Source organism: Carassius auratus, chromosome 7 (assembly GCF_003368295.1).
Source record: "Carassius auratus strain Wakin chromosome 7, ASM336829v1, whole genome shotgun sequence".
NCBI classification, from domain to species: Eukaryota; Metazoa; Chordata; class Actinopteri; order Cypriniformes; family Cyprinidae; genus Carassius; species Carassius auratus.
The window spans coordinates 7,313,180-7,334,862 of NC_039249.1; the positions used below are offsets into that span (position 1 = coordinate 7,313,180).

General features: G+C 38.0%; 1 protein-coding gene across 2 annotated transcripts in view; it reads right to left on the minus strand.

Moving 5' to 3' along the window:
* LOC113105699 (sushi, von Willebrand factor type A, EGF and pentraxin domain-containing protein 1) overlaps positions 1-21,683 on the minus strand; it is a 61,877-nt gene that overhangs the window by 15,406 nt on the left and 24,788 nt on the right. For both annotated transcript variants that reach the window (XM_026266939.1, XM_026266938.1), the window contains exons 4-29: positions 14,488-14,646; positions 14,168-14,347; positions 13,142-13,321; positions 11,485-11,679; positions 10,254-10,372; positions 10,030-10,159; positions 9,784-9,891; positions 7,711-7,842; positions 7,289-7,480; positions 6,996-7,117; positions 6,793-6,895; positions 6,271-6,468; positions 5,922-6,158; positions 5,495-5,656; positions 5,167-5,328; positions 4,885-5,046; positions 4,248-4,336; positions 3,640-3,736; positions 3,202-3,315; positions 2,418-2,531; positions 2,082-2,283; positions 1,801-1,958; positions 1,057-1,255; positions 704-879; positions 450-574; positions 244-367 (exon numbers count right to left, since the gene is read on the minus strand). In XM_026266939.1, coding sequence (XP_026122724.1) covers positions 244-367; positions 450-574; positions 704-879; positions 1,057-1,255; positions 1,801-1,958; positions 2,082-2,283; positions 2,418-2,531; positions 3,202-3,315; positions 3,640-3,736; positions 4,248-4,336; positions 4,885-5,046; positions 5,167-5,328; positions 5,495-5,656; positions 5,922-6,158; positions 6,271-6,468; positions 6,793-6,895; positions 6,996-7,117; positions 7,289-7,480; positions 7,711-7,842; positions 9,784-9,891; positions 10,030-10,159; positions 10,254-10,372; positions 11,485-11,679; positions 13,142-13,321; positions 14,168-14,347; positions 14,488-14,646 — 3,939 coding nt within the window. The remainder of the gene's footprint in view (positions 1-243; positions 368-449; positions 575-703; positions 880-1,056; positions 1,256-1,800; positions 1,959-2,081; positions 2,284-2,417; positions 2,532-3,201; positions 3,316-3,639; positions 3,737-4,247; positions 4,337-4,884; positions 5,047-5,166; positions 5,329-5,494; positions 5,657-5,921; positions 6,159-6,270; positions 6,469-6,792; positions 6,896-6,995; positions 7,118-7,288; positions 7,481-7,710; positions 7,843-9,783; positions 9,892-10,029; positions 10,160-10,253; positions 10,373-11,484; positions 11,680-13,141; positions 13,322-14,167; positions 14,348-14,487; positions 14,647-21,683) is intronic.

Consider the following 21,683-nt stretch of genomic DNA (forward strand, 5'->3'; position numbering starts at 1 on the left):
ATAAAAACATGTCACTGATTTACGATTCATTAGTCTCAAAGTTTATAATCACTTATATGCATTAGGTTAGTACATATAATAGTACAGATAACATTTGATAAAAAATATTGTTGTAACTATGTGGTAGTTAATCTACTAAAATTAAAAATGTTATGGAAAATTCCCTACAAGGACAACAGTGTTTTGTTCCCCAATGCAATGGCTGAATAATAATAATATCATATGACTTGAATTGATTCTCACCAGCGCAGAAAACACTCTTGCTGCTGGTCTTTACTCGGCCCGTGACACCTCCTAAGAAGTCAGGCCATGCAAACACGTTCCCTTTCTGCAGATCACGTGGACAGCTGCTGGCCAGAGACTTGATCTGAAAATAGTATAAATATCTCAGTGAACTCTGTAATCTGGTAACTTAAGAGTAAGAATAAAATATGTTTATAAACTGTTACCTGCTGAGGTGTTAAAACATAGTTCCACATATTAAGCTGGCTAAGAGTGCCCACGAAGGACTCCACTGGGTTGAAGCCATCTCCCCTCTGGTCCTGATCCTGTCCAAGTACCAGAGCACCCCCTCCTGTTTAAAGCAAGTATAGAGCAAACATTTCAGTTTCGGGCACACATTCTCTTTGAAGCACCATAAGCAATAATAGTGCCTTAATGAACTGGCAGTCTGACTGAATTATTATTATGTAAAAAGGTCAACCTGGTATGGTAGTGCCAACGGATAGTCCTTTCCCTCCATCTGAAGGGCTCCCATCGATATAAACTCTCCAGTCACCATCCATGCTGCGCCATGATACACCGATATGGTGCCAGAGGCCATCATTTACTGCTGGGCAGTCAGTGATCCGCTCCTTGCCATTAATGTACAAGACCCACCTGAAAGTTAGAGAGAAACAAAAGGAAGAGGAAAAATGATGGATAAACAGGGGTGAGGTGTAGGTAAAATGAACTTGCACAATGTAAAACTGTTAAACAGCTCATATACAGTAATGTAATCATATTTAGTTTAGTTATGCCAATGAAAATTTTACAACTTTTAAATAAAGCTCTCACCCATTATAGTCAATGAGGAGGAAAGCATTGTCACTTCCCTCCACAGCGTACGAGATGGGAGTTCCATAATTAACAGTGTCTGATGACCTCATCCAAAATGTACATGTGATCTGTGTTAGCGATGGCATGTGACCATCCATCATCACATAACCATGAATACCAGAAACTTCAAACTCCAGATCAAAAGAGTAGGGCATTTCTGTTTGGAAAAAAAAGAAAAGACAGCAGATGATGAAAGGGTCATATTAATTATCTGAACATTCATAACAATTGTTTTATCAGTATATTTGTGGTTAACTTGTATTGTCACTTAGGTTTTACCTCAAATAAATAATACATATTTATAAATGAGATCATTTTCTTTATAAAAATACATTATAAATAATTTTCTTATTGCTAATATTCATCTCTCTGAAAGATGCAGAAGTTCAAAGCAAATATTTTTGTAGCTTGATTCTAATAAATGTCCTTTTTTAACTGGGGAGGAAGTTTTCGGTTCTGAAAAATGACTGTTTGTTGTCACAGTAGATCCAGCTTTATCTGAAAACTTCTATGAAAAATGTATTCTGTATAACAGGGTGTGAAAATTAACAGTCTAGTGAATCATTTTAAGGACTGCTAGGAACTTTTCTGGGAACTTTTCTTAATTAAATCTCAATTAAACTGACACAAAGACCATCTCTAACAATTTCTCTCTATGATGATGATTTTTCATGATGATTTTTCATCTCTTTCCCTCTATACCTGTCTCACACCTGGTTCCGTTGAACCCAGGAGGGCATCGGCAGATGAAAGTGGCCACTCCATCCACGCAGGTCGCGCCATTCAAACACAAATTTGGATCACAGTCGTCTACGTCCACCTGGCATAGTCTGTCACTGTATCCATTCAAACATTCACACCTGATCGCAAATGTGAGATAAAGTCTGTCATATATCAAATGTCAGATGTAATAAATACAATGCATTACAACCATCCTCCTAATTCATATGCATTAATAGTTTCTACAACGCTTCCTCACTAACCTGAAATCATTTATGGCATCCACACATTTTCCTCCATTCAGACAGGGGGCGCTGTAACACTCATCCACATCAACCTCACAATTGTCTCCAGTGAAGCCCTGAGGACATGTACAGAAATACCCACCCTCCAAATCTTTACAGACACCTCCGTTTTGACATGGGCTGGAAGCACACTCATTTATTTCCAACTCACAACGTGGACCTAGTTATAAATGACAAAGATATTCCTTGTAAATTGATTGGTGCGCTTCAATTTAAGAACTTCCAGTGTAATGTATTATATTATAAATGACATTATATGTAAGTGAACAGGTGTAGCAGAGGTGAGGTGTTGACCTGTGAATCCATCTGGACAGCTACATGTAAAGTGATTCACTTCATCCACACAGAGTCCTTCGTTCAAACATGGAGAAGAGCTGCACTCGTTCACCTCTGCCTCACACATCAAGCCTTCCAGAGACAAAATATAACACAATATCATTTTACCTCAAACTAGTGACAATCAACAAGCAGCCAATACTTAAATATTCCTATTAGAATTGATATTACCATACTGAAAGTGGATGGAAACTTGGTTTTTTTGAATATTATTACTTTAAAAATATTAAGCAGTTCACACACTGTTTGAGATCATATTTCATTATATATGTCTTCGTAAGTTAAATTTTTTTATTTTAAATTTTTGCCTTTCTTGCAACTTCAAACAAAACACTCCAGACACGCACACATGCACACACACACACACACACACACACACACACAGTTATATGAAAGAACAAAAAGAACAAAAACACTTCGATTCAATTCTTCATATCTAGGGCAGCCACATGCTTAATCATGGCCACGTTTTAAAGAGGACAGACAATGGCTTGAATGGAAAAAGTGCTGTAAGGTTCTGAGAATGAGAGCTTGTGTAGTTCCACTGCCAGACTCAAAAGACTCAGAGACAGCTAAATCCATCACAATGGTTAGACTAAAGGAATGTTTCAGAACCCTCAACTGAGAGGAATTTTGGATTTGGGGTTTAATTGCCTCAAACATTTCAACCATAGAGCTCAGCTTTTACAGTTACATTGGGATTCCCCAGTGTGAAGCTGAGCTGATGTCACTTTTCTCTTACCTAAAAACCCAGGCTGACACTGACACTGGAAATCTCCCATGCCATCTCTGCACAAGCCACCATTTTGACAAGGAATAGAATCACATTCATCAATGTCGCTCTCACACTTGGCTCCTGTAAGGCAATGAATGAGGAAAATGTGGGAAAAAGTGGGCAGTGATTCATCTCAACCACAGAGGCTGAGGTAACTCTATCAACATTATATAGTATATTACCAGACTAACGGAATTATTAAAACAAATTATGATGGCTCAACTGAGTTGTACCAAATAAACTTGAAACACATTGTAGTACATAGAAAGTAACTACAGAAAGTAAGCAAAAACGGTACATAGGGCAACTATAAAGGTAAAAAAAAATGTTTTTCATAAGCCGACTGAACTCAACAGCTGATTCTTCAATGTAACTAGTGAGTTATGGCTACAGAACAAGCCAAACCTGTGAATCCTGGAAGACAGGTGCATACATATCCAACACCAACTTCCTCACAAGTGCCTTGGTTTTGACATGGATTCAGAAGGCATTCATGGAACATCTGCAGGAGAGAAAAGAACTACATTTTCAGCTATTTTACTTCATCCCCCAGGGGGTGCTGTGACACCAACAATAATACAACAATACAACAGGCAACAACAATAGGTAATGTTCACTTTTCACCAAAAACACATCTGAATGTCATTTCATAAATTTCATTTAAAAAATAGCAACGCAATTGGCATCTTCAAACAAAACAGTACAAGAACTTTCTTTAGTAATATTTTAACTAAAGTAAAAATTATTTAGTGACTTTATGATGTCAGCTTTTTTTCACACAAGTCAACTTAAATTTGGATTACATAAATTAGAAAAATGATCCAATACTTTTGTGAAATGTTTTTTGTGCCATCTTTCCATAAAATTATACGCTTGGTATTTTGTATTAATGCAAATTCATATACATTTATAGGTCCAAATTATTTTTAGGGTCACTATATGTGATCCCAACATACAAAGAACACATTTAAAAGATTTGGGTACCAACTACTGATAGTGAGAAGACAACTCACCTGGCTACTGACTTGATAATCCTTTCTCACAACAACTTCTGGCGCTGCAGTTGCACTTTCCTCTTTAGGCAGGAAACTAGAGCCAAAGCCTGAGTCAGACCAAAAGAAAAGAGGGGAAAAAAGTACAAGGAGGAGACAGAAATTAGAAAATGAAACAGACAGAATAAGCACAACACATGCATAAAAAAGATCTGAAAGAGGAGAATTTCTGCTGTCAAAACTGGAAAACATTTTCCAAAGGCATGCATCATCCTCATCTTTTCCACACTGAGGCACTTTTTTCCTGCGTGTACAGAGAATCAGATTCCATTATGTGCATTGGATTCTCATTGGAAGTCGTTCAGACATCTACCCAAAGTCTGAAAATGTCCTATATATTCCATTGATGAATGAATGAAGAAACTCTCTACACTCCACGGTGTTGCAAAAGCATCACTTCATATCACATTAAAGGTGAAGTGTGACATTTATGTTAAAATGCTTCCGCTTTCCAAGCATACCTACAATAAGCTGTTTAGCAGAGAACTGACGAGTGGAAGCAGCCATTATTTTTGAAAGACAAAACTGAATGGAAGTGTACTGAATGGCAGGAAAATAAAGTGATATAAAATGACTAGAATAAATGTAAAAAACATACTGGAGCACTGCTGGATAGCTTTGGCCCCTGTTATTGTGGTGGTACCATAAAAGGGGCAAGAAAGACAGTAGGAACGGCCCTCCTCAGGCTGGTAATAATCTCTTGGACATGGGTAACATGGAACAAGACCTGTCCGGGAGAAATGACCTGCAGAACATGGTACTGGAAAGACAGAAAGAAAGATGGTAATTTTCTCATAAATCTAACTTTTATGTTTATCTTATATGTTTAAGTACTTCTTAGGTGTGCTTTAGTAATAATTCTTCAGTTGTTACATCTCACCACCGCACTCGTTGACATCTAGAGCCCCTCTATTGACAGTGGTTGTGGTGGGAGGGCAGGGCAGACAGGCCCGAGAGCCGAAATCTGGTTGGTATTCCCCTAAAGGACAGGACTCACAGGTCTCCAAGCCGGTTAATGATGAGCTGCCAGGCTGGCACTGCGCTGGAAACATGCACACACATGCAGGTATGTGCACATACACAGAGACACACTTAGAGATCACATCTACAGTATAAACAGTTTTCTACTGGAATGGAGTGATGAGAAGGTTTATGAAAAAACCCACAGGCGGATCATTTTAGATAAATACATCTAGCTTCCTGATTACCTTTGCACTCTGCCAGGCTGCGTGAATGGAGGTACGGAGTGGAGAAGCCATCTGGGCATGACTTACACTCCATCTGCCCCTCCTCATCCTGATACGACCCTCTCCAGCAGCTCTCACACTCGCCATACTCCAGGGAGAAATACGTCCCTACTGGGCATTGCACTATGGGTCGAAACCAACAAGGAGGTCACAAAGATGTTTGTTACCAATTCATATGCAACTGGCTGGCACTTTGTAAAACCGTTTTTTATGGTAAACTTGCAGTTAATTTGTGGCAAATTTGCAGCAAACGAAATAGTTTGCCGCAAATGTTTTCCAGACGTTTGCAGCTCTTCACCCTAACCCGAAAACATTTAAATGTCTCATTTTGTGCCCTCTTAAATGTATCTTGTGGATTTCACTGAATGTGTTTCATTTTTAAACTCACCACACACCCTGCCTTTGAGAACAGACCCTGGCTGGCAGTACAGCGTCGCCTTTTTTTTGCTTTCCAAGGATTTGGGGTCCGCTACGATCATCTCTGACGACACATGGAATGTAGAGAACGGTTGCTTGCTCAGTGTCCGCTTAAGCCGATTGGTTAGCTGCTCAAGTGCCCTCAGCAAACGTCTTTGATTGACTATTTCCGCTGAGTCATTCCTCGACAAGGGCAGTGGGATGCTTGCTGGGAAAAAGGAATGGTGTTGGGAGAAGTTGCAACTAGCTTTGGATGTAAAACTTATTTTCAATTAGGCACAGGCCCTAACTAGTTAGCTTAATAGTTGGTATTTCTCTACCTGTGATGTTGAAATGAATTTGTATCTTTTGCTCTCTGGTGGGGCCAGTGATTTTACGATGGCGTTTGGTCCTCATGTGATAGCCATGCTGTGATGAACCATCTTGCTGCAAGTGGTGCTCTGGAGCAAAACCAGTGTCAAAATATGCATAGTCCTGGCCATTTTGAGAGCCCCAATTACTGCCCCATCCTCCAGGACCTGAGGAGAAGGGAAAAAAAAGACAATTAATTACAAATTTAATCTGTAAGAAAATAATTTAAAAATAAACGTAAGAAAAAATAGTTTAATTGTTTTTAAAAAGTGCTCATTTTTTAAATATATTTTTTAAAAACAATCTTATCAGTGAATATTAATATTAATTTTTTTTTATTATTATTATTATTTTATTTCAGTTATTAATTCATCTAGCAATTTATTACATTTTTTACTTTTTTTATATATTATTTTATTTCATTTCAGCTTTCATTCAATTACCAAAAACAATAATAACACAGCCTAGTGAAAAGGCATGCCATTATTTACCAATAGCAAATCCATTTGGATAATCATAGTTATACTCCAGACACTGTCCAGGTAAAGTCATTTCCAGTTTGCAGTTAACATCTCCACCACAGATTTTAGGGACCTATGAAAAAAAAAAGATGAGTCATAACAAGATATAATTAAAGTCATGTGGCCACATACATGTACTGTACATGTCTATATACTTGTGTTTTAGATCTCACCATATCTTTAAGAACAGTTGAAAACTCCCCCGTGAAGGACTTTAGCAAGTCAAGGTCATCACAGCGTGATGCTTTAAATAGCATCTCAAATGGTTTAAAACCATTGTTTGCAATTCTGTTCACTGTAAATGGGAGATAGGAGACACATACATAAGCTCAAAGAAAAGCATATAAAAAGCATTAAAGCACTGTGCAGTGTCTAAGATAGTATATGTCTAAATCCGTAAGTGGAAAATACGAACAGTAGAACAAAATGAAAGACAAATGTTGAGCAAGAGCAAAGCAATACTCACGGGAGCAATCAGGTCTGTCTGGTGAGCGGGGCGGCTTCCAGATTCCATTATTGGCACAAAAGTAGCTGTGCACGGCATCCTGGGTGAGACTGTAACCCTGTCTGCATATCAGAGAGCAGTTTGTTCCCTCCTCTGTCTTGGCACATGAGAAATCCCCATTCACTGGCACGAATGGCTTCTCACAGGTTGAACCTGAGGTTAGAAACAGCCTTTAGCGCCACTGAATTAATTAGTTTATTTAAATAGGAACAGTGCAATCTGGAAAAAAAATCACCGCATTTAGCTTAACTGGCTAGACAGATCCAAAGTCAGATTATAGCAGAGTACTCTATTTCTTAAGAAAATAAAGCATGCTGTGTGGAATAACATTTCTTAATCAACAATGAGACAGTCCATGCAACGTCCATGCAAACATACAGTACCTTGTACAGTAATGATGAGTTCACAAGTACGGTTGTTTCCAGAAGGGTCTGTGGCTGTGTAGTACACTAGAGTTTCTCCAACAGAAAATACATCTCCAGATGAGTGAGTCCTAGAGATATTCAGATAGGCTCCTGAGAAAGGAAAATAAACAAATAGATGAGTTAATACAGGCTAGGAAGCAGCACACTATTATATACACAACCATTGGGTACAGTAGTGAACACGTCGTGTAATGTTATATAAAATCAATATGTGCCTGTATATTTAATTTGCACAAAAAAAATCAAAACAAAAACAAAACAAACAAAACCCCATCTCTATTAATCTCTCTTTTAGTAGCTATAACCACTTAGAGTTCTGGGAAGGCTTTCTACTAGATGCTGGAACATGGCTAAAGGATTTGTTCCCATTCAGACAAAAAGCGTGTCCAATTCATCCCAAAGGTGTTCAGTTGAGGCCAGGTCTGGGCTTTGCGCAGGCCAGAGAAGTTCTTACACACCAGACTCAGTTATCATTTTTTATGCAGACTTTGCTTTCTGCACTAGGGTATCATCATGCTCGAGCATAAAAGTGTCTTCCCCAAAATGTTGCAACAAATTTGGAAGCACACAATTCCCTATAACGTCGCTGCGTGGTGTAGTATTAAGCTTTATCTTCACTGGAAATACTAGAATAGCTAAACCCGTTAATTAGACGGGGGGTGTACACATACTATTGGCCATGTAGTGTATATAGGCCTGCATCTGTTTGCAATATTGCAGACAGATTACTTTAGTTGTTCAATTTGGCATTAGCCAATGATATAACAGGTACTTTCACAGACATTCCCACAGGGAGCAATGTGGAGCTCCACAAGGACTTGCTCTGGTCAACCACAAAGTCCTACAAAGGGTGCTATGCTACTGTACTGCTCCTCACGAGGCCTGGGAATAATAGGCCTTGGTGCCAGAGGAGAGTAATTGCTAGATTGTTTAATGACGCAGAACTAAGGGTGCTACACTGTGGTCAGACAATAGAGTCTTTCAAGAATCAGATACACAGACAAACAGGCTTATTTGCATGCACATATCAGTAGCCACAACTGTAATGAAACCTCCTTACATATATCTACTAAAATAAGGTTTTGTGACCACACTGAGGCTGCTTGTCGACGTCACACCACACTAACCCAATGTCAGCATGTTTTGTTTTTCCATACCCACACCCTGACGCTGGTTTATATTTAGTACAGACAAAACTCCATCCAAAACCCGGCAGACCCAGACATTTGTCAGACAGTTTGGAATAGCCCTGGAACTTCTCTCTGGAAAAGTGTGTGTGTGTCTGTGTATTCACGTCTGAACTGGTTAAGAACAAAATGAATTATCTTACAGAATCTGCAGTGCATGTGCAGTTGAACAAATGCATTTGTGTGTACAAATTATTTATCTTATGTTTTCTTATCCATACTCCATAACCACTGTATCATAAACTTCATTTCTTTCTCTGTTACTGTATTTGCAATTATAGGATAAAACTAAGTAGTTTTACTTGTCCAAGACCAAAATCCTGACTCCAATCCTTATCGCTGCTTAAGGTGCCAAATCAATAAATATTTTTTGTAGGAAAACATTTCCTACCCAGAATTCTTAAAATGTTCATAAATCAAACCATTTCCATTCCTTTCAGCTACTAAAGGTTTATTCAAACTCCACAGATGTCCTGAAGCGAAGCCTCTCTGTGATGATTGTACCAAAAGTCAATTCCTGAAGATTGATTTTCTCATGCACCAGATTCAAGATCATTCCAGTAAGGCCTAAAATATTCTGGACCTGTTTACTATTTTACCTGAACATAAAAATAAAGTACAAACATGGCCTATCAATTATCATTGTTCCTCTTTTTGCTGTCTATATTTATTAAAATAGTAAAAGTACAACCAAATATTCATGAGTACCCTTTCTCCTATTTAAAGGAGTGACTGATGATATAATTTGCCAGAAAACATGTAGCCTAATTTTAAATTCTGTTTAGTGCACCTTTAAACACTTTTTTTTTGTTTTCACGCTCTTAAAAAATAAACTTGTATTTACCAGAATTGTCTGAAAACTGAGGTTCTTCCCAGTATACTGCAGTTTTTTCCCCAGTGGCTTTAACGGTGGGTGGAGATCGACACCTGTCAATCAAGGGGGGTTCCATATCTAAGAGAACAGAGTATAGAACAAAGCAATTATACTGCGAAAGGCAAACAATAATATATTATAGTGCTTAGGCAAAAACACAGCATTTAAATTAGACTGTGTAAATCACTATCCGTTGTAGATGGAATCCAACCTCACCAACTACAGTAACAGTGAAAGAGCAGTTGGCCTTGTTTCCTGCGCGGTCGGTCGCTGTGTATGTTATGAACTCAGTTCCTACAGGGAAAGGCTGCATGGGGTTTAGAACAGGGGTCACCTGCACCGCAACCTGAGGAAGAAATGCAAAACCTCATGTTAAAACAAACACACAAAACCTGCGCCGTTGACTTAATATGGAAAATACAAAATGATGTAAAACTCACCTCATCTCCAGAATTGTCCCTGAGCATGGGTGCACTCAAACTGATGTTAGCTGACCTCTGATGTTCATCTGTCTCTGTGATGACATCACCAGGACACTGAATCCATGGAGGCTCTATATCTACAGAGGAGAAAATCAGTTCAGGGTTCGAAAGTCTCCATAACGTCAACCCCATTACCAATTACTGATTTAATTACTGATGTAAACATGCCATAATGATGTCACTCATTACCTCTAGCTATCTCATCTTATGCTCTATGTAAAACATCTGTAATGTAAAAAGTCATCCCTTTTGGAGTGGAACTGTTTTATCATAAAAAAAGTATTCTTTATTATTTATTCATGCAAAAATGAAAACTCTGTGGCAATTTACTCAATCTTATGTTGTTCCAAAACCTTTAAGAATATATTTTTTTAATATTATCTATTTACAGAGGTGTATCATGCAGCTCAGAGTATAACATGCTAATCATGCAGTCTGCACTCTCTATCCAAGCCAAACAAATTCTTCACTGGTACAGTAATAGGGTCAAAAGGGAACAAAAATGAAAGTTCTTTCATGATTTTTTTCCTCACCCTCACATTGTTCCAAATCCATAGGTCTGTTTCTTTTATGATACAACTCCAGATTCATGTGAAGTCTATGTGCACAGAGCATTTGTTGGTGCTGCTGTGTTGACACCTAATGACTGACTATTAATATCACATTCAGTTTGGAGTAGAGCTTATTAATCACACAGCCCTCTGCTGTCCCTCCAAGCGAAACAAATACTTTACCATTAGACTAATAGGTCCTAGAAAGAACCGGATCAGATGCAAACGCTGTCTTCTGCCCTAATGATGAGCCACAAACTCACATAAATACAGAAAACACATTCCCTCCTCTCATCTGTAAACCTTAAAGGTTCAGAAGTGAAGGCCAAAACTAATTGATCCTTTGGTTGGTTCCAGCTTGGAGGGGCAGTTTTGATGTTTTATGATCTTGGAACTCTTTAGTTTTACACAATGGTGCAACTTTGTTTGATGATCTTCCACTTATTCTGTTCTTCATCATCTTAAGGTTTCGCAGCAACAAATTTAAAGCACCTGTTTTACTGGCAGCACATCTGTCCCATTGCAACACATTTTACAGCAGAACAAACAGGGAGGTTTCAGCCACATGTGTAGATGCACAAGGACATGCAAAACATAATACCGTTTGTCGTTATAAACACAAACCGAAAATAAATCACCTGTACAGGTTGCTTTTTGTAGATTGTCACTCCAGGTTCCAGAAGGCAGACATCTGACTTGAGAGTTACCGATGAGACCGTAACCACGAGGACAGTTTAACTGACACGACGCTCCGGTCCTGATCTCATTTTCCCCACAGGCAGGAGGTGACAAACTGATATGCTTCAAAGTAACAATCGGAGGACAGCGCACCTCTTAGAAAGAGAGAAAGAAAACGAAACACAGTCAAACATAAACAACAAGCATTTTTCAAAGATAAATCAAAAGAATGAGAGAGTGAGAGAGAGCGTGCAAAAATATCTCCAGAAAGGGAAATGTAAGAGCGGTTATTGACCACACTGCACGACATTCTTGGACACAACCTCAACACATGCATACTCGCACAAGTAAATGATTTTTAATCTGACATCTGGATCATCCTGTCCTGCCAAAGCGAGAAAGAATGATGAGCACAGAATGAAATCAAGTGAAAGAATTACAGTGAAGACAAGAAAATGTGTCATACAACTTAAATGGGCCAAAGCCATTGCTGGAAAATCAGTCCAAACGATCAAACTACAAAGATCAAAGAAATCGAGAAGAGCAAAGCAATGCTGACTGACCAGTAGGTAGGGACGGACAGATCAAAAAACATACAGTAACTCAAGAAGCAAGCTGTTAAAAGCTATAAAAGGGTATTTTGACTTGCCCTTTTATATGGTAAGTCAAGCATAAAGTGTCTATCAATGTTATGAACGAGTTAAGTCAAAAGTCATCTGAAAGTAATCAAAAAGTAGTCTGAATATATTACCTTAAAATGTGCAATGTAACTGAATGTCACGTAATTTGTAATCAGTAAATAATTACAGTTTGTAAGTAATCTACCCAGCTCTGTCTGTAGGTTTGTGGTTAAAAACTGGCAAAGTGGCTGCCACAGCTGACTTTGCGTAGCTGACTACACAAAAATATATGTGATTACAGTTTGAATTTGGCAGGATGATAAGTCTTGCAGAGCACTAATGCACAACTATCAGTTAAAGTGAATTTTTATTTTCAGAAATAATCACACTCAAATAAAAACTTGTGTATACAACTCAATTGCATATAAGGTAGTTTTCGTAAAAACTTGACTTCATGATAGATCTATTTAAACATACATATATAAAAAACTGTAATTAAACTCCCTCTAGTGAATTTAGAGCTAAATAACAAACTGTGAACAGTGGATAACGCGACGTTATGTGACATTGTTTGCAAGCTGTTTTATTTGATGGGTTTCTTTCGACTGAAACACTTGAGTTGTTTTTGACATACTTTTAACATACCTTCTAATGTTTATTTTGCACTATAACTTGTAATAAAGTGGCACTCCGTATTGCTGTTTGAATTGAAACTGCTACAGTTATCTGTCGTGCCACATTTAAGAGTGTCAAATAAAAAACTATTGCTTGAATTTTGCGATAAAATGTACATGATTTGAAAGCTGAGGTTTTGTTCCAGTTCCATCTTTTTTTTTTGTGAGAATTGGATTGGAGGCGCATTACAAATGTTTTCTAAATGGAAAATTTGAATTTGTTTTCTCTTCAGGTAGGTCACTACAATGTAGGTTTTTCAGTTTTTCTATCAATTTGCAGCCATTTTATCCCTATATAAACACACATAGAGCTACGATCTTACCGACACACCGGGGCTGTGGTCCACTCCACTGCGAGTTGGAAAGACAGGTGAGTCTGGCTCTGCCCTGCAGCTTATAGCCCTGTTCACAGCGCACCAAACACTCCAGCCTATAGGGGGCGGTCCGCTCACTGCAGTTCAGTACCCCATGACGCGGAGGAGAGAGATCTGGGCAAGAGCGAACTATGGGAAAATACCACACACACCAGACAGGGGTTAGGGCATTGCACAGAAGGTTTGTTCCTATGTTATTAAAACGCTGCTGTATTGGACAGACTTAAAATTACCCCAATTCAACGACACACAGACAGCTGGGAGAAACAAAAATGGAAAAGATGGACAGACTAGAGAAGAAAAGAGATTTTAAGAGCAAACGGGAGGGAAAAGAGAAAACGATTGAGAAGAGGGTGGCTGGTAGCTAAGTCTGTGGTTGGGACTTTGAGACCTGTAATTTATTTCCAAACAAAGAACAACCAAAATATTGTTATTTCAGGCCTGAGGTCATAAGAAAGGGAATTCTTTACAGGTCAACTTGCATACATACATCTGTCTGAGTGTGTGATTTGGTTTGTGCATATACATATTGTATTCATTTGTTCAAGTGTGTAAGCACTCACATAGTTGGCAAAGCATTAGAGTTTACTTTCCAGCTATCTAAACACACATGAACTCAAAGCGCTGCAGGCCGACGGGCAGAGAAATGGCTTTATGAGCCTTTCTCCACACACACATACATACTCAAAGGCTGCAGTATATTAGCTTTTCTGGGGGTGATGAAACATATGGGGTGACTAAAGGCCCTTTGAGCTTCCAATTCTTTAACACATCAACTGACAATAAAACCAATATGTTTTCCGCTTTAATTTGCTTTCCACGGAATTAGGGGCAAAAAATAACATACAAAAGTGGGAAGTGGGCAAGCTAACAAAAGATAAAGTAAAACAAAAGGAAAAGAAAAAAGCAATACATATATTAGATTGTGTCCACTTTCCAGGACCGCTGATGTCATAAATTCCAGGTGTTCCTCACCTCTGCAGCTCGGATGAACTCCTGACCAGGTCCCGTCCGGCTGACAGAGTCTGATTCCGTCTCCCTGCAGGTCAAAGCCTTGGAGACAGCGCACCCCACATGCAGAGTTAAACTGATTATTACACACATTCTGGATGAAGAAGCCATTCTCTGGAGGAGTGAGAACCGGACAGACCACCGCTGCAGCAGGGAAAACAAGAGAGTGGGAGAGTTAAAAGAATTCAATTTAGTGTTTTGAAAAGAGCACACATACAGACACATATCCATAAACAGAAATGTTAGCAGGGATGTTTCTAGATATAAAGCAGATAGATCAGCACCTTGGCATGTGTTGTTGTGTGGTCTGTAGCCTTCTGCACACACACAGTCTGATACATCTGTACTCCCAGGTCTGGATGTGTGATGAGGGTCGGGGCAAGGAAGGCAAGTACTCACACCTCCAGAAACTGCTTCAGGTTTATATGTGCCAGATGGACAAGCTGAGAAAGAGAAAAAAGTAAAAGAAAAGGCAATAAAGAGAGCTTGATAGCAATGATTTCATGAAATGGAAATTCACCTGAAGCTCTTATTATGTGAACAATTTATCCATCCGTTTAATTTTTGGACTGTAAGTTTTAATCAAAATATCATAACTCAGTCTTACATTTAAACTAATGACATGACCTCACAAATCATTTAGCCCATTTAAGCCCCACCTCTTTCTTACAAACTTGCATTAAGATCTGCCTCCACCTAATCAACAACTGAACCAAGTCCCTGATCTGATGTTACTTCCACTACATTGTGATTTAGAATGATTTATATCATCACAACGCAGATTTCACACAGCAACATCTCTGAGACCGATTCTTTGCCACCTCCAATTTGGTTTCAAAATTAAATGCAATATTATATCCACCTTTTATCTTTGCTGTTGTCATGCTAATCATTGTGTGTCTTGTTTTTTCCACATTTATTTGAAGTAACCTTCAGCTTCTTTCAGAACTTTCAATCTTCAGTGATTAGTAGTAGTGATTCATACTTTTAAATGTTTATTTCAGTTAGTTTCCAACATAAAAAAAAAAAAAAAACGATTAAAATGTTTAATGATGCAGTAAACTGTTTCCCATGACTGTGATTCCTCTGGAAATTCATTTATGCCACATTAAATGGACCTTTATGTGGTATACATGCCACAGTTAATTTGGCCCAGTGGATTCGTCAAACACTAGACACAAACCCTTGTGATAAGATGCTGTGTCAGATAACATGTTACTGAACTGAAAGACTCCCCAACACTAACTTTCCATTGTTTAAATAACACATACAGTATGTTTTGGAGGTTAAGAAAAGATTCGTTAAATTCCTAGAGTATTTCTCAGGCTATTTAGAAAAGTAACTGATGTGTTTTTCACTGGGACAATTTTGGCTGAAATGCTTCAAAACCTCCCCACATAAGCTCATGTTAAATATCAAAGACATTTCATTTGTGGAAGGAGGAACAACCCAGACACTCTTTATCAATAGCTGCTCTGTACAAGTCAGCCAGACATCTTAACTTGGTCAAAGTGGAGAAAAAACACTTTGTTTGGACCTCATTTTGAGATTAAATTAAGGTAATAGGACGCTTCTTGCATAATTTTTAAAAGCAGTCACCTAATTTCTCCTCTGTCAGTCCATCTCGCATTCATTTCTTCAGTGGTACCTACAGCCAGAAGTCATCTTGGCAGACTGTCTGGTTGATTTAACAACAAAACCCACATCTAACAAATTTCCCTTCACAGGTGTTGTTTATATTAGTGACCATCATTAAGCTGACGGCTCAAACGTCTAGTCAGACAATCACCGTTTTGTTTGACTAGTTACATAACATGTAATATGCTAGAGTTAAAGAGGTTTCATCTGAGCCTTCCTCCCAGTACCCTTGGCATCATTTCTAATATTTCACATTTGGTCATTTTTCATTCAAATAACACCCAGCTGCTTCTGAAACAGTTGCAATACTGTGCTATTCTGAGTTTTGATGGGGTGCTGATGGGTGGCCATCCGCTCTGAAACACTACGCCCAAAAAGACGAGCAGTTGGGTAGAGGGCAAAAGTCAGAGAGAAAGAAAAGCTAGCAAACACTAAGATGCAAACAGACAAGCAGATGGTGGAATTAATGTAAGAAGAACTGAAATAAACAAAGAGAGACTGACAGTGAATCTGAGACAGGAAGAGAGAACTAAACAGACAGATGGCAAAAAAGAATGTAAGACAGGAATACAACCAAAGCCATTGAAAAAAAGTGCATCTGTGCTCAAGTGAGAGAAACAGACACACAGATGGATAGATGGAATATGTTAGATAGAGGGAGAAATCAGAGAGCTGGAAAGATGGTGGGTTTCCGTTCTCAAAAAAGTGCTGGGAAAATGTTTTTTAAACACATGCCATGATGTTTTAGTGTGTCTATTGAAGACGATTTGTCACTGATCCAAATGGCTTTTAGGAACAGTCTGATGGCTGGAATTATCCAGCATCCAACAGCTAATGAAGTCATTGATATGGGTGGTGAAACATCTTCATTGGAAAGTCGAATTGCTTGCAAATGCATTCTACCAGACATTTTGCACTGACCTGGTTCAAAGAAAGTGTTCACAGACATTATGTTTATAGTACAAATAGCTAGCTAATGCTGTATTTTGTCACATTCAGTACACTTTAGTACCTAAAATATATTACATTGCCTGCTAAATTACACCAATCAGACTAAACTGAAAACCACCTAACTGCACTGTGGAAAGCTTCTAGTTAAAGTATAGTAAAGCAACACTTTATAAAAGTTTAAGCTAATGTCTGAACTGTTAGCACAACTGTAAAGTTTTTTATATCTGTATGTGATTTAAAGCAGCTGAAAATGCACCTTTATTAACCACACAAGCTTAAGTCACCAAGACAAAAAAAAACATGTTTCATAATCTAGTTTTCTAATAAATCTGGCACTGTAGATTTCTGTGACAAATTGCTTATGTCTCTCTTTCATAAGTTGATGAAAGCCAAATGCATTCATATAATGTAAATGATATGTTAACGTTATAACATTCTCTAATGTCTTTTTAAAAGATCCTTTTAAAATATTCCAAAGTAAACATCTAACATATGAACATTAGCATGTGTCTAATGGTGAATGTGTAGCTCTGTTATATATCAGGTTCAGACAGGATAAGCTCTTTGATAATCATGTGGTATAAACTGGAACCTTTAGCTATTTTTACAGTTTTTAAAATAAGAAGGTCACAAGTTTAGCGGCTAAGTCCAGTATTGGTGTTAATTTGGATTGCTGTTTGCCTGCTGCATGTCTCATAACTCTGAGGCAATGAGTTAAAACTCTCACCCTCCCAGAAACCCACAATAAAGGAAAAGAGAAAGAGGGAGAAAAAAGGACTTCAACCCAACAGATGGACAAGAACTTACAGTCCAAAGAAAGGATGTGAGTAAGAAGAGAGAGGGAACTAGAAAGGGGGATGAGGAGGTTTACATTGTTAGAATGTTTTTTTAGCATTTCAGATGGTTTAAGCTTATCTTATTTAAAATTTCTTTTGAAGTTGTGAAAGTCAAACCCACCTGAAGCAATATGTATTTTTTGACAATGGAAATGTTTTAAGTAGCATAAACCATTTTGTGCAATAAAACTACAGCCAAATCCATCTAGCTCATACAACAGACATTTATCAAAATGTACATGTCTAAAGATGTTTGAAAACCAAAGTGAATAGACACTGGCTAATTCTAGAGTTCAACCACATTACAGGCCCCACTAGAATTACACCGAACAGAGAATAAACAACTTCATCACGCTATGTTGGGCTTCTTGTAAAAATCACTTTAAAACACTCACTATACTCTAAAAGCAGGACTGCATGCCAGAAAATGGTTTGTAGATGCAATTTAGATGCAAAAACAATACAAAATTGACTAATTCTTACACTGCATGGGTAGCAGCTTCTAAAAAATATTAGAGAAAATTATCCTACCATAACCCAATTTGTGAGTATGATGTTAGATTTTTGGTAATAAACAATAATCCACATCTGCAAACCACAGGATGCAACAGATGCACTTTAAAAACGATTGTAAATAACCTTTCTAAATGACATCACCATTCATGCTGCCATTGGTATACCACATTCTCCTGTTTTCAGCCACAAAAATTTCACTCTGCATGTTTATATGGGTTTCATCCTTTCCCCTTTGTTCTGGGTTTAAACAGGAGGTCAGCCTCACATGCAATTGTTATGCTTTGTGTCATTGTGACAAAAGATTTCCTTTTTCCATCTCAGCTCAGATCTGGATTCTGGAAAAGAGTAATCGTTATACATTAATGTAACTCAAGCTGTAAATCAAAGCTGCTGAGTACATTTTGTAGGAAAACATAGGCTATTTAAATACTATGGCACTTTCAAGTTTCACGTCTAATTTAATGTGTTATATTGAGATCAATGAAATTGAGATGACTGGGGAAAATGTCCCAAATTCACCATACAGTACGTAAAATTTCCACATAAATAAAAAATAAACTTCAATTTGGGCTACTTTTGAATCTTATTTTTTAGTGTCCCTTCTTTCTCTGTTGTAGGTTAACATGTAGCAAAGGGTATGAAGTTCAGTAGCAAAGACGCCTATTTACAGTGACTGACAACACGTTCTTTATAGAGAGGGGAGGCTCCTAAAAGCATTTGCTGTGGAGGACAGACATGAAGGGAGACAGGATGCAACACTCACACTCAATCTACAAACACAACTGATTAATTCACACTAAAAAGACCACTGCTATATGAAGAAAGGCAGGAAATAATGACATGACAGCTGCTGGGAGAGGTGAAGAGGGAGAAACATAGTGAAGCTGACAGAAAACAAAGTAATAGGTCATAAAGAGAGAGAAAAATAGGCTTGTACTTTCAGAGTAAGCCTTTAAAGCCAAACCAGGTATCATAAAACATTTCCAATGGGATTTTTAAAGGCAGCGAAGGAGAAATGGAGGGCAGAATAACCATTACAGCATCCTGAGCAGACGTGACACTCACTCATAGGTCATTCTCAAGAATGGAATCGGAACAAAATAAATCGGGTCTGTTCGGCCAGCATGGGGTAGTCGTTTTACACAACACACATACTGTAAATCTGTTTTTATAACTGGATACACTGACACAGTGAGCTACACTGTAATTGGCAAGGGGGAAATAAGAGAGATGGTGGAGGAACGCTTGCAAGGTTCGTTAGGTTCAGCTACTGACTCTTTTCACAAGATCCCATTTGTCACCCCCACCTGCTGGTGGCCCTAATTGCAGCCAGTTTACAGTCAACACACACACACACGATTCCTAACAAGCAAATGCAGTGTCATGCACACACCTCTTGTATGCACAAGTAACAGTAACTTTACAAGATCACAGTTTCTAAAACCTATAAACTTGCCTCCTTTTTTCCAAAGGCATTAATCAACACAGTTTACCACACAGTGGCAGGCTGAGGAATTCTTAATTTGTCACTGAGGAACTAAGCTGTTATAGATAGGAGCCACTGACCTCAGACCGGCAGTCACTTCCAGTATTTAACTATTACTCATCACCACTGAAAGTGTAAAACGGATGCGAGGTCAGCATAACAACGCAATGTCTCAACGACCAAGAGAACTCATTTAGAAGTCTTCACATGCCTGTCTTCCTGGAACTAAAATCTTCACTTTAATGTGATCTGGTTTAAAATACTGGGGTGAATCCAATTGACTCTGAACCTTTGTGTCCCTTGAGATCCAGAGGCATCTGCTGTTTTTGGCCAAAACAATCCAGGAGCAGAGCATACCAGGAGTTGAGCAACAATCTGCTTTTATCTGGAAAAGGAAATTTTGAGTATTTAAACGATTTTTTGAGTATCTTCATTAGAAGTACATAAGAAGACATATACAGTATGCAATTGTACTGTACATACAGTAATGTAAAGCCAGTCATTTTCATAAACACAGTTATATAAGCTGATAATATTGTTGAATGAAAAGCACACATAACTTGTCCTAATAGTGCTTGCTGCTGTAAGTCTAAAGCAAGTATAATTTCTCATACAGTAATTATATTTCTTTTAAACTATCCCCTAAGTCTTAATATCCAACTTATACCAAAACATCTGTGCTATGGTCAGTTCTAACATACTAGGTGGTCACTGTTATGGCTTTTGTTTGATGACAAAACAAAGGGAAAAAGAACTTGACAAGCCATTTGTGCTCTAAATATGAAAGATTTATCATACAAGACTACCTAAACCACAATAAAAACCACTCACAACAAACTCTGTAGCATCATGGCAATGTGTCTTACATGGGAAAGCATTACCAATATGTGCAACAGACTACATCAAATAACCAGATGATGCCATGATCTCAACAGTACAGGTCTAGCATGAAATCAGCCTAGAATAAGCTGATGAAACACTCATGAAACTGTCCAGCCCAGCTAGGATTAAAAAGAATGACTTCATACAAAACACAACTTCAAACTATGAAAAATCAAATTAGGAATGAAATTAAAACAGCTGACAAGTATAATGCAATTAATATAAAATACTCTATATAAACATGAGGAACAAACACTCAAGAGCAGAAATGTGGTTGGGGTTTAAGACAAAGTCATCAGTTTCGCACTTTATAGAATATAGAGCACTTGGAATGATAAAACTACACTAAAACATTTTTCCATATTGTTTGCTGAAGACCAGGTTGGCTCTGCACTGCAGCAGAAATAAAATATTGCTGAAGCCAAACATGCATTACAGCATCTCTTCTGACTTCATTGCTGGCTCTAAGATATCAAGGCAGGTAGGAAACCAGTTTCATTGCTAAATAAAGATGGAAAAATAAGACAAAAGACAGGAATTGGCCATGTGGCATGGAGGTTTGGACAGTAAAGAGGCATGAAAAATGAAGAATAAGAGGGAAAAAATGTTGAGGCCTGGGAGAGCTCTGAACCCTTCACTTTGGATTTGTGAAAGGGAATATTCACCTTTTGTCTGATGTGTGGTATGGAAGAGATCAGACATACTAATGGAGAGAGAAGAAAAAAAGGAGGAGAAACAAAGATGAAAAAGCAGTAAAAGAAAGAAGAAACAGTTTAAGTGCACTAAACAGACTAGACTTCAACCTGCATCTCCCACATAAGCACCACAGCTCAATGGCCACATAACACTTACAACCCAATCAAAAAAATAAAAAATAAAAATATGATTTACAAAAATCAAGGACTGGTGTAATGGCTGCAAAAAAAATCAGCTTTGCCATCACAGGAATATATTAGGCTACATTTAAATATATCAAAAAGTATTATTTTGCACCATAATATTTCACAACAGTATTGTTCTTACTGTATTTTTTTGTTTGAATAAATGCAGCCTTGGTGAGCATAAGAGACCTCTTTCAAAAACATCTGAACAATTGCCACAGCAATGAGTGAAATTAAAGTGATCATTTGATTGAAGTCCAATGAAACTATAAAGCAATACAGGCCAATGC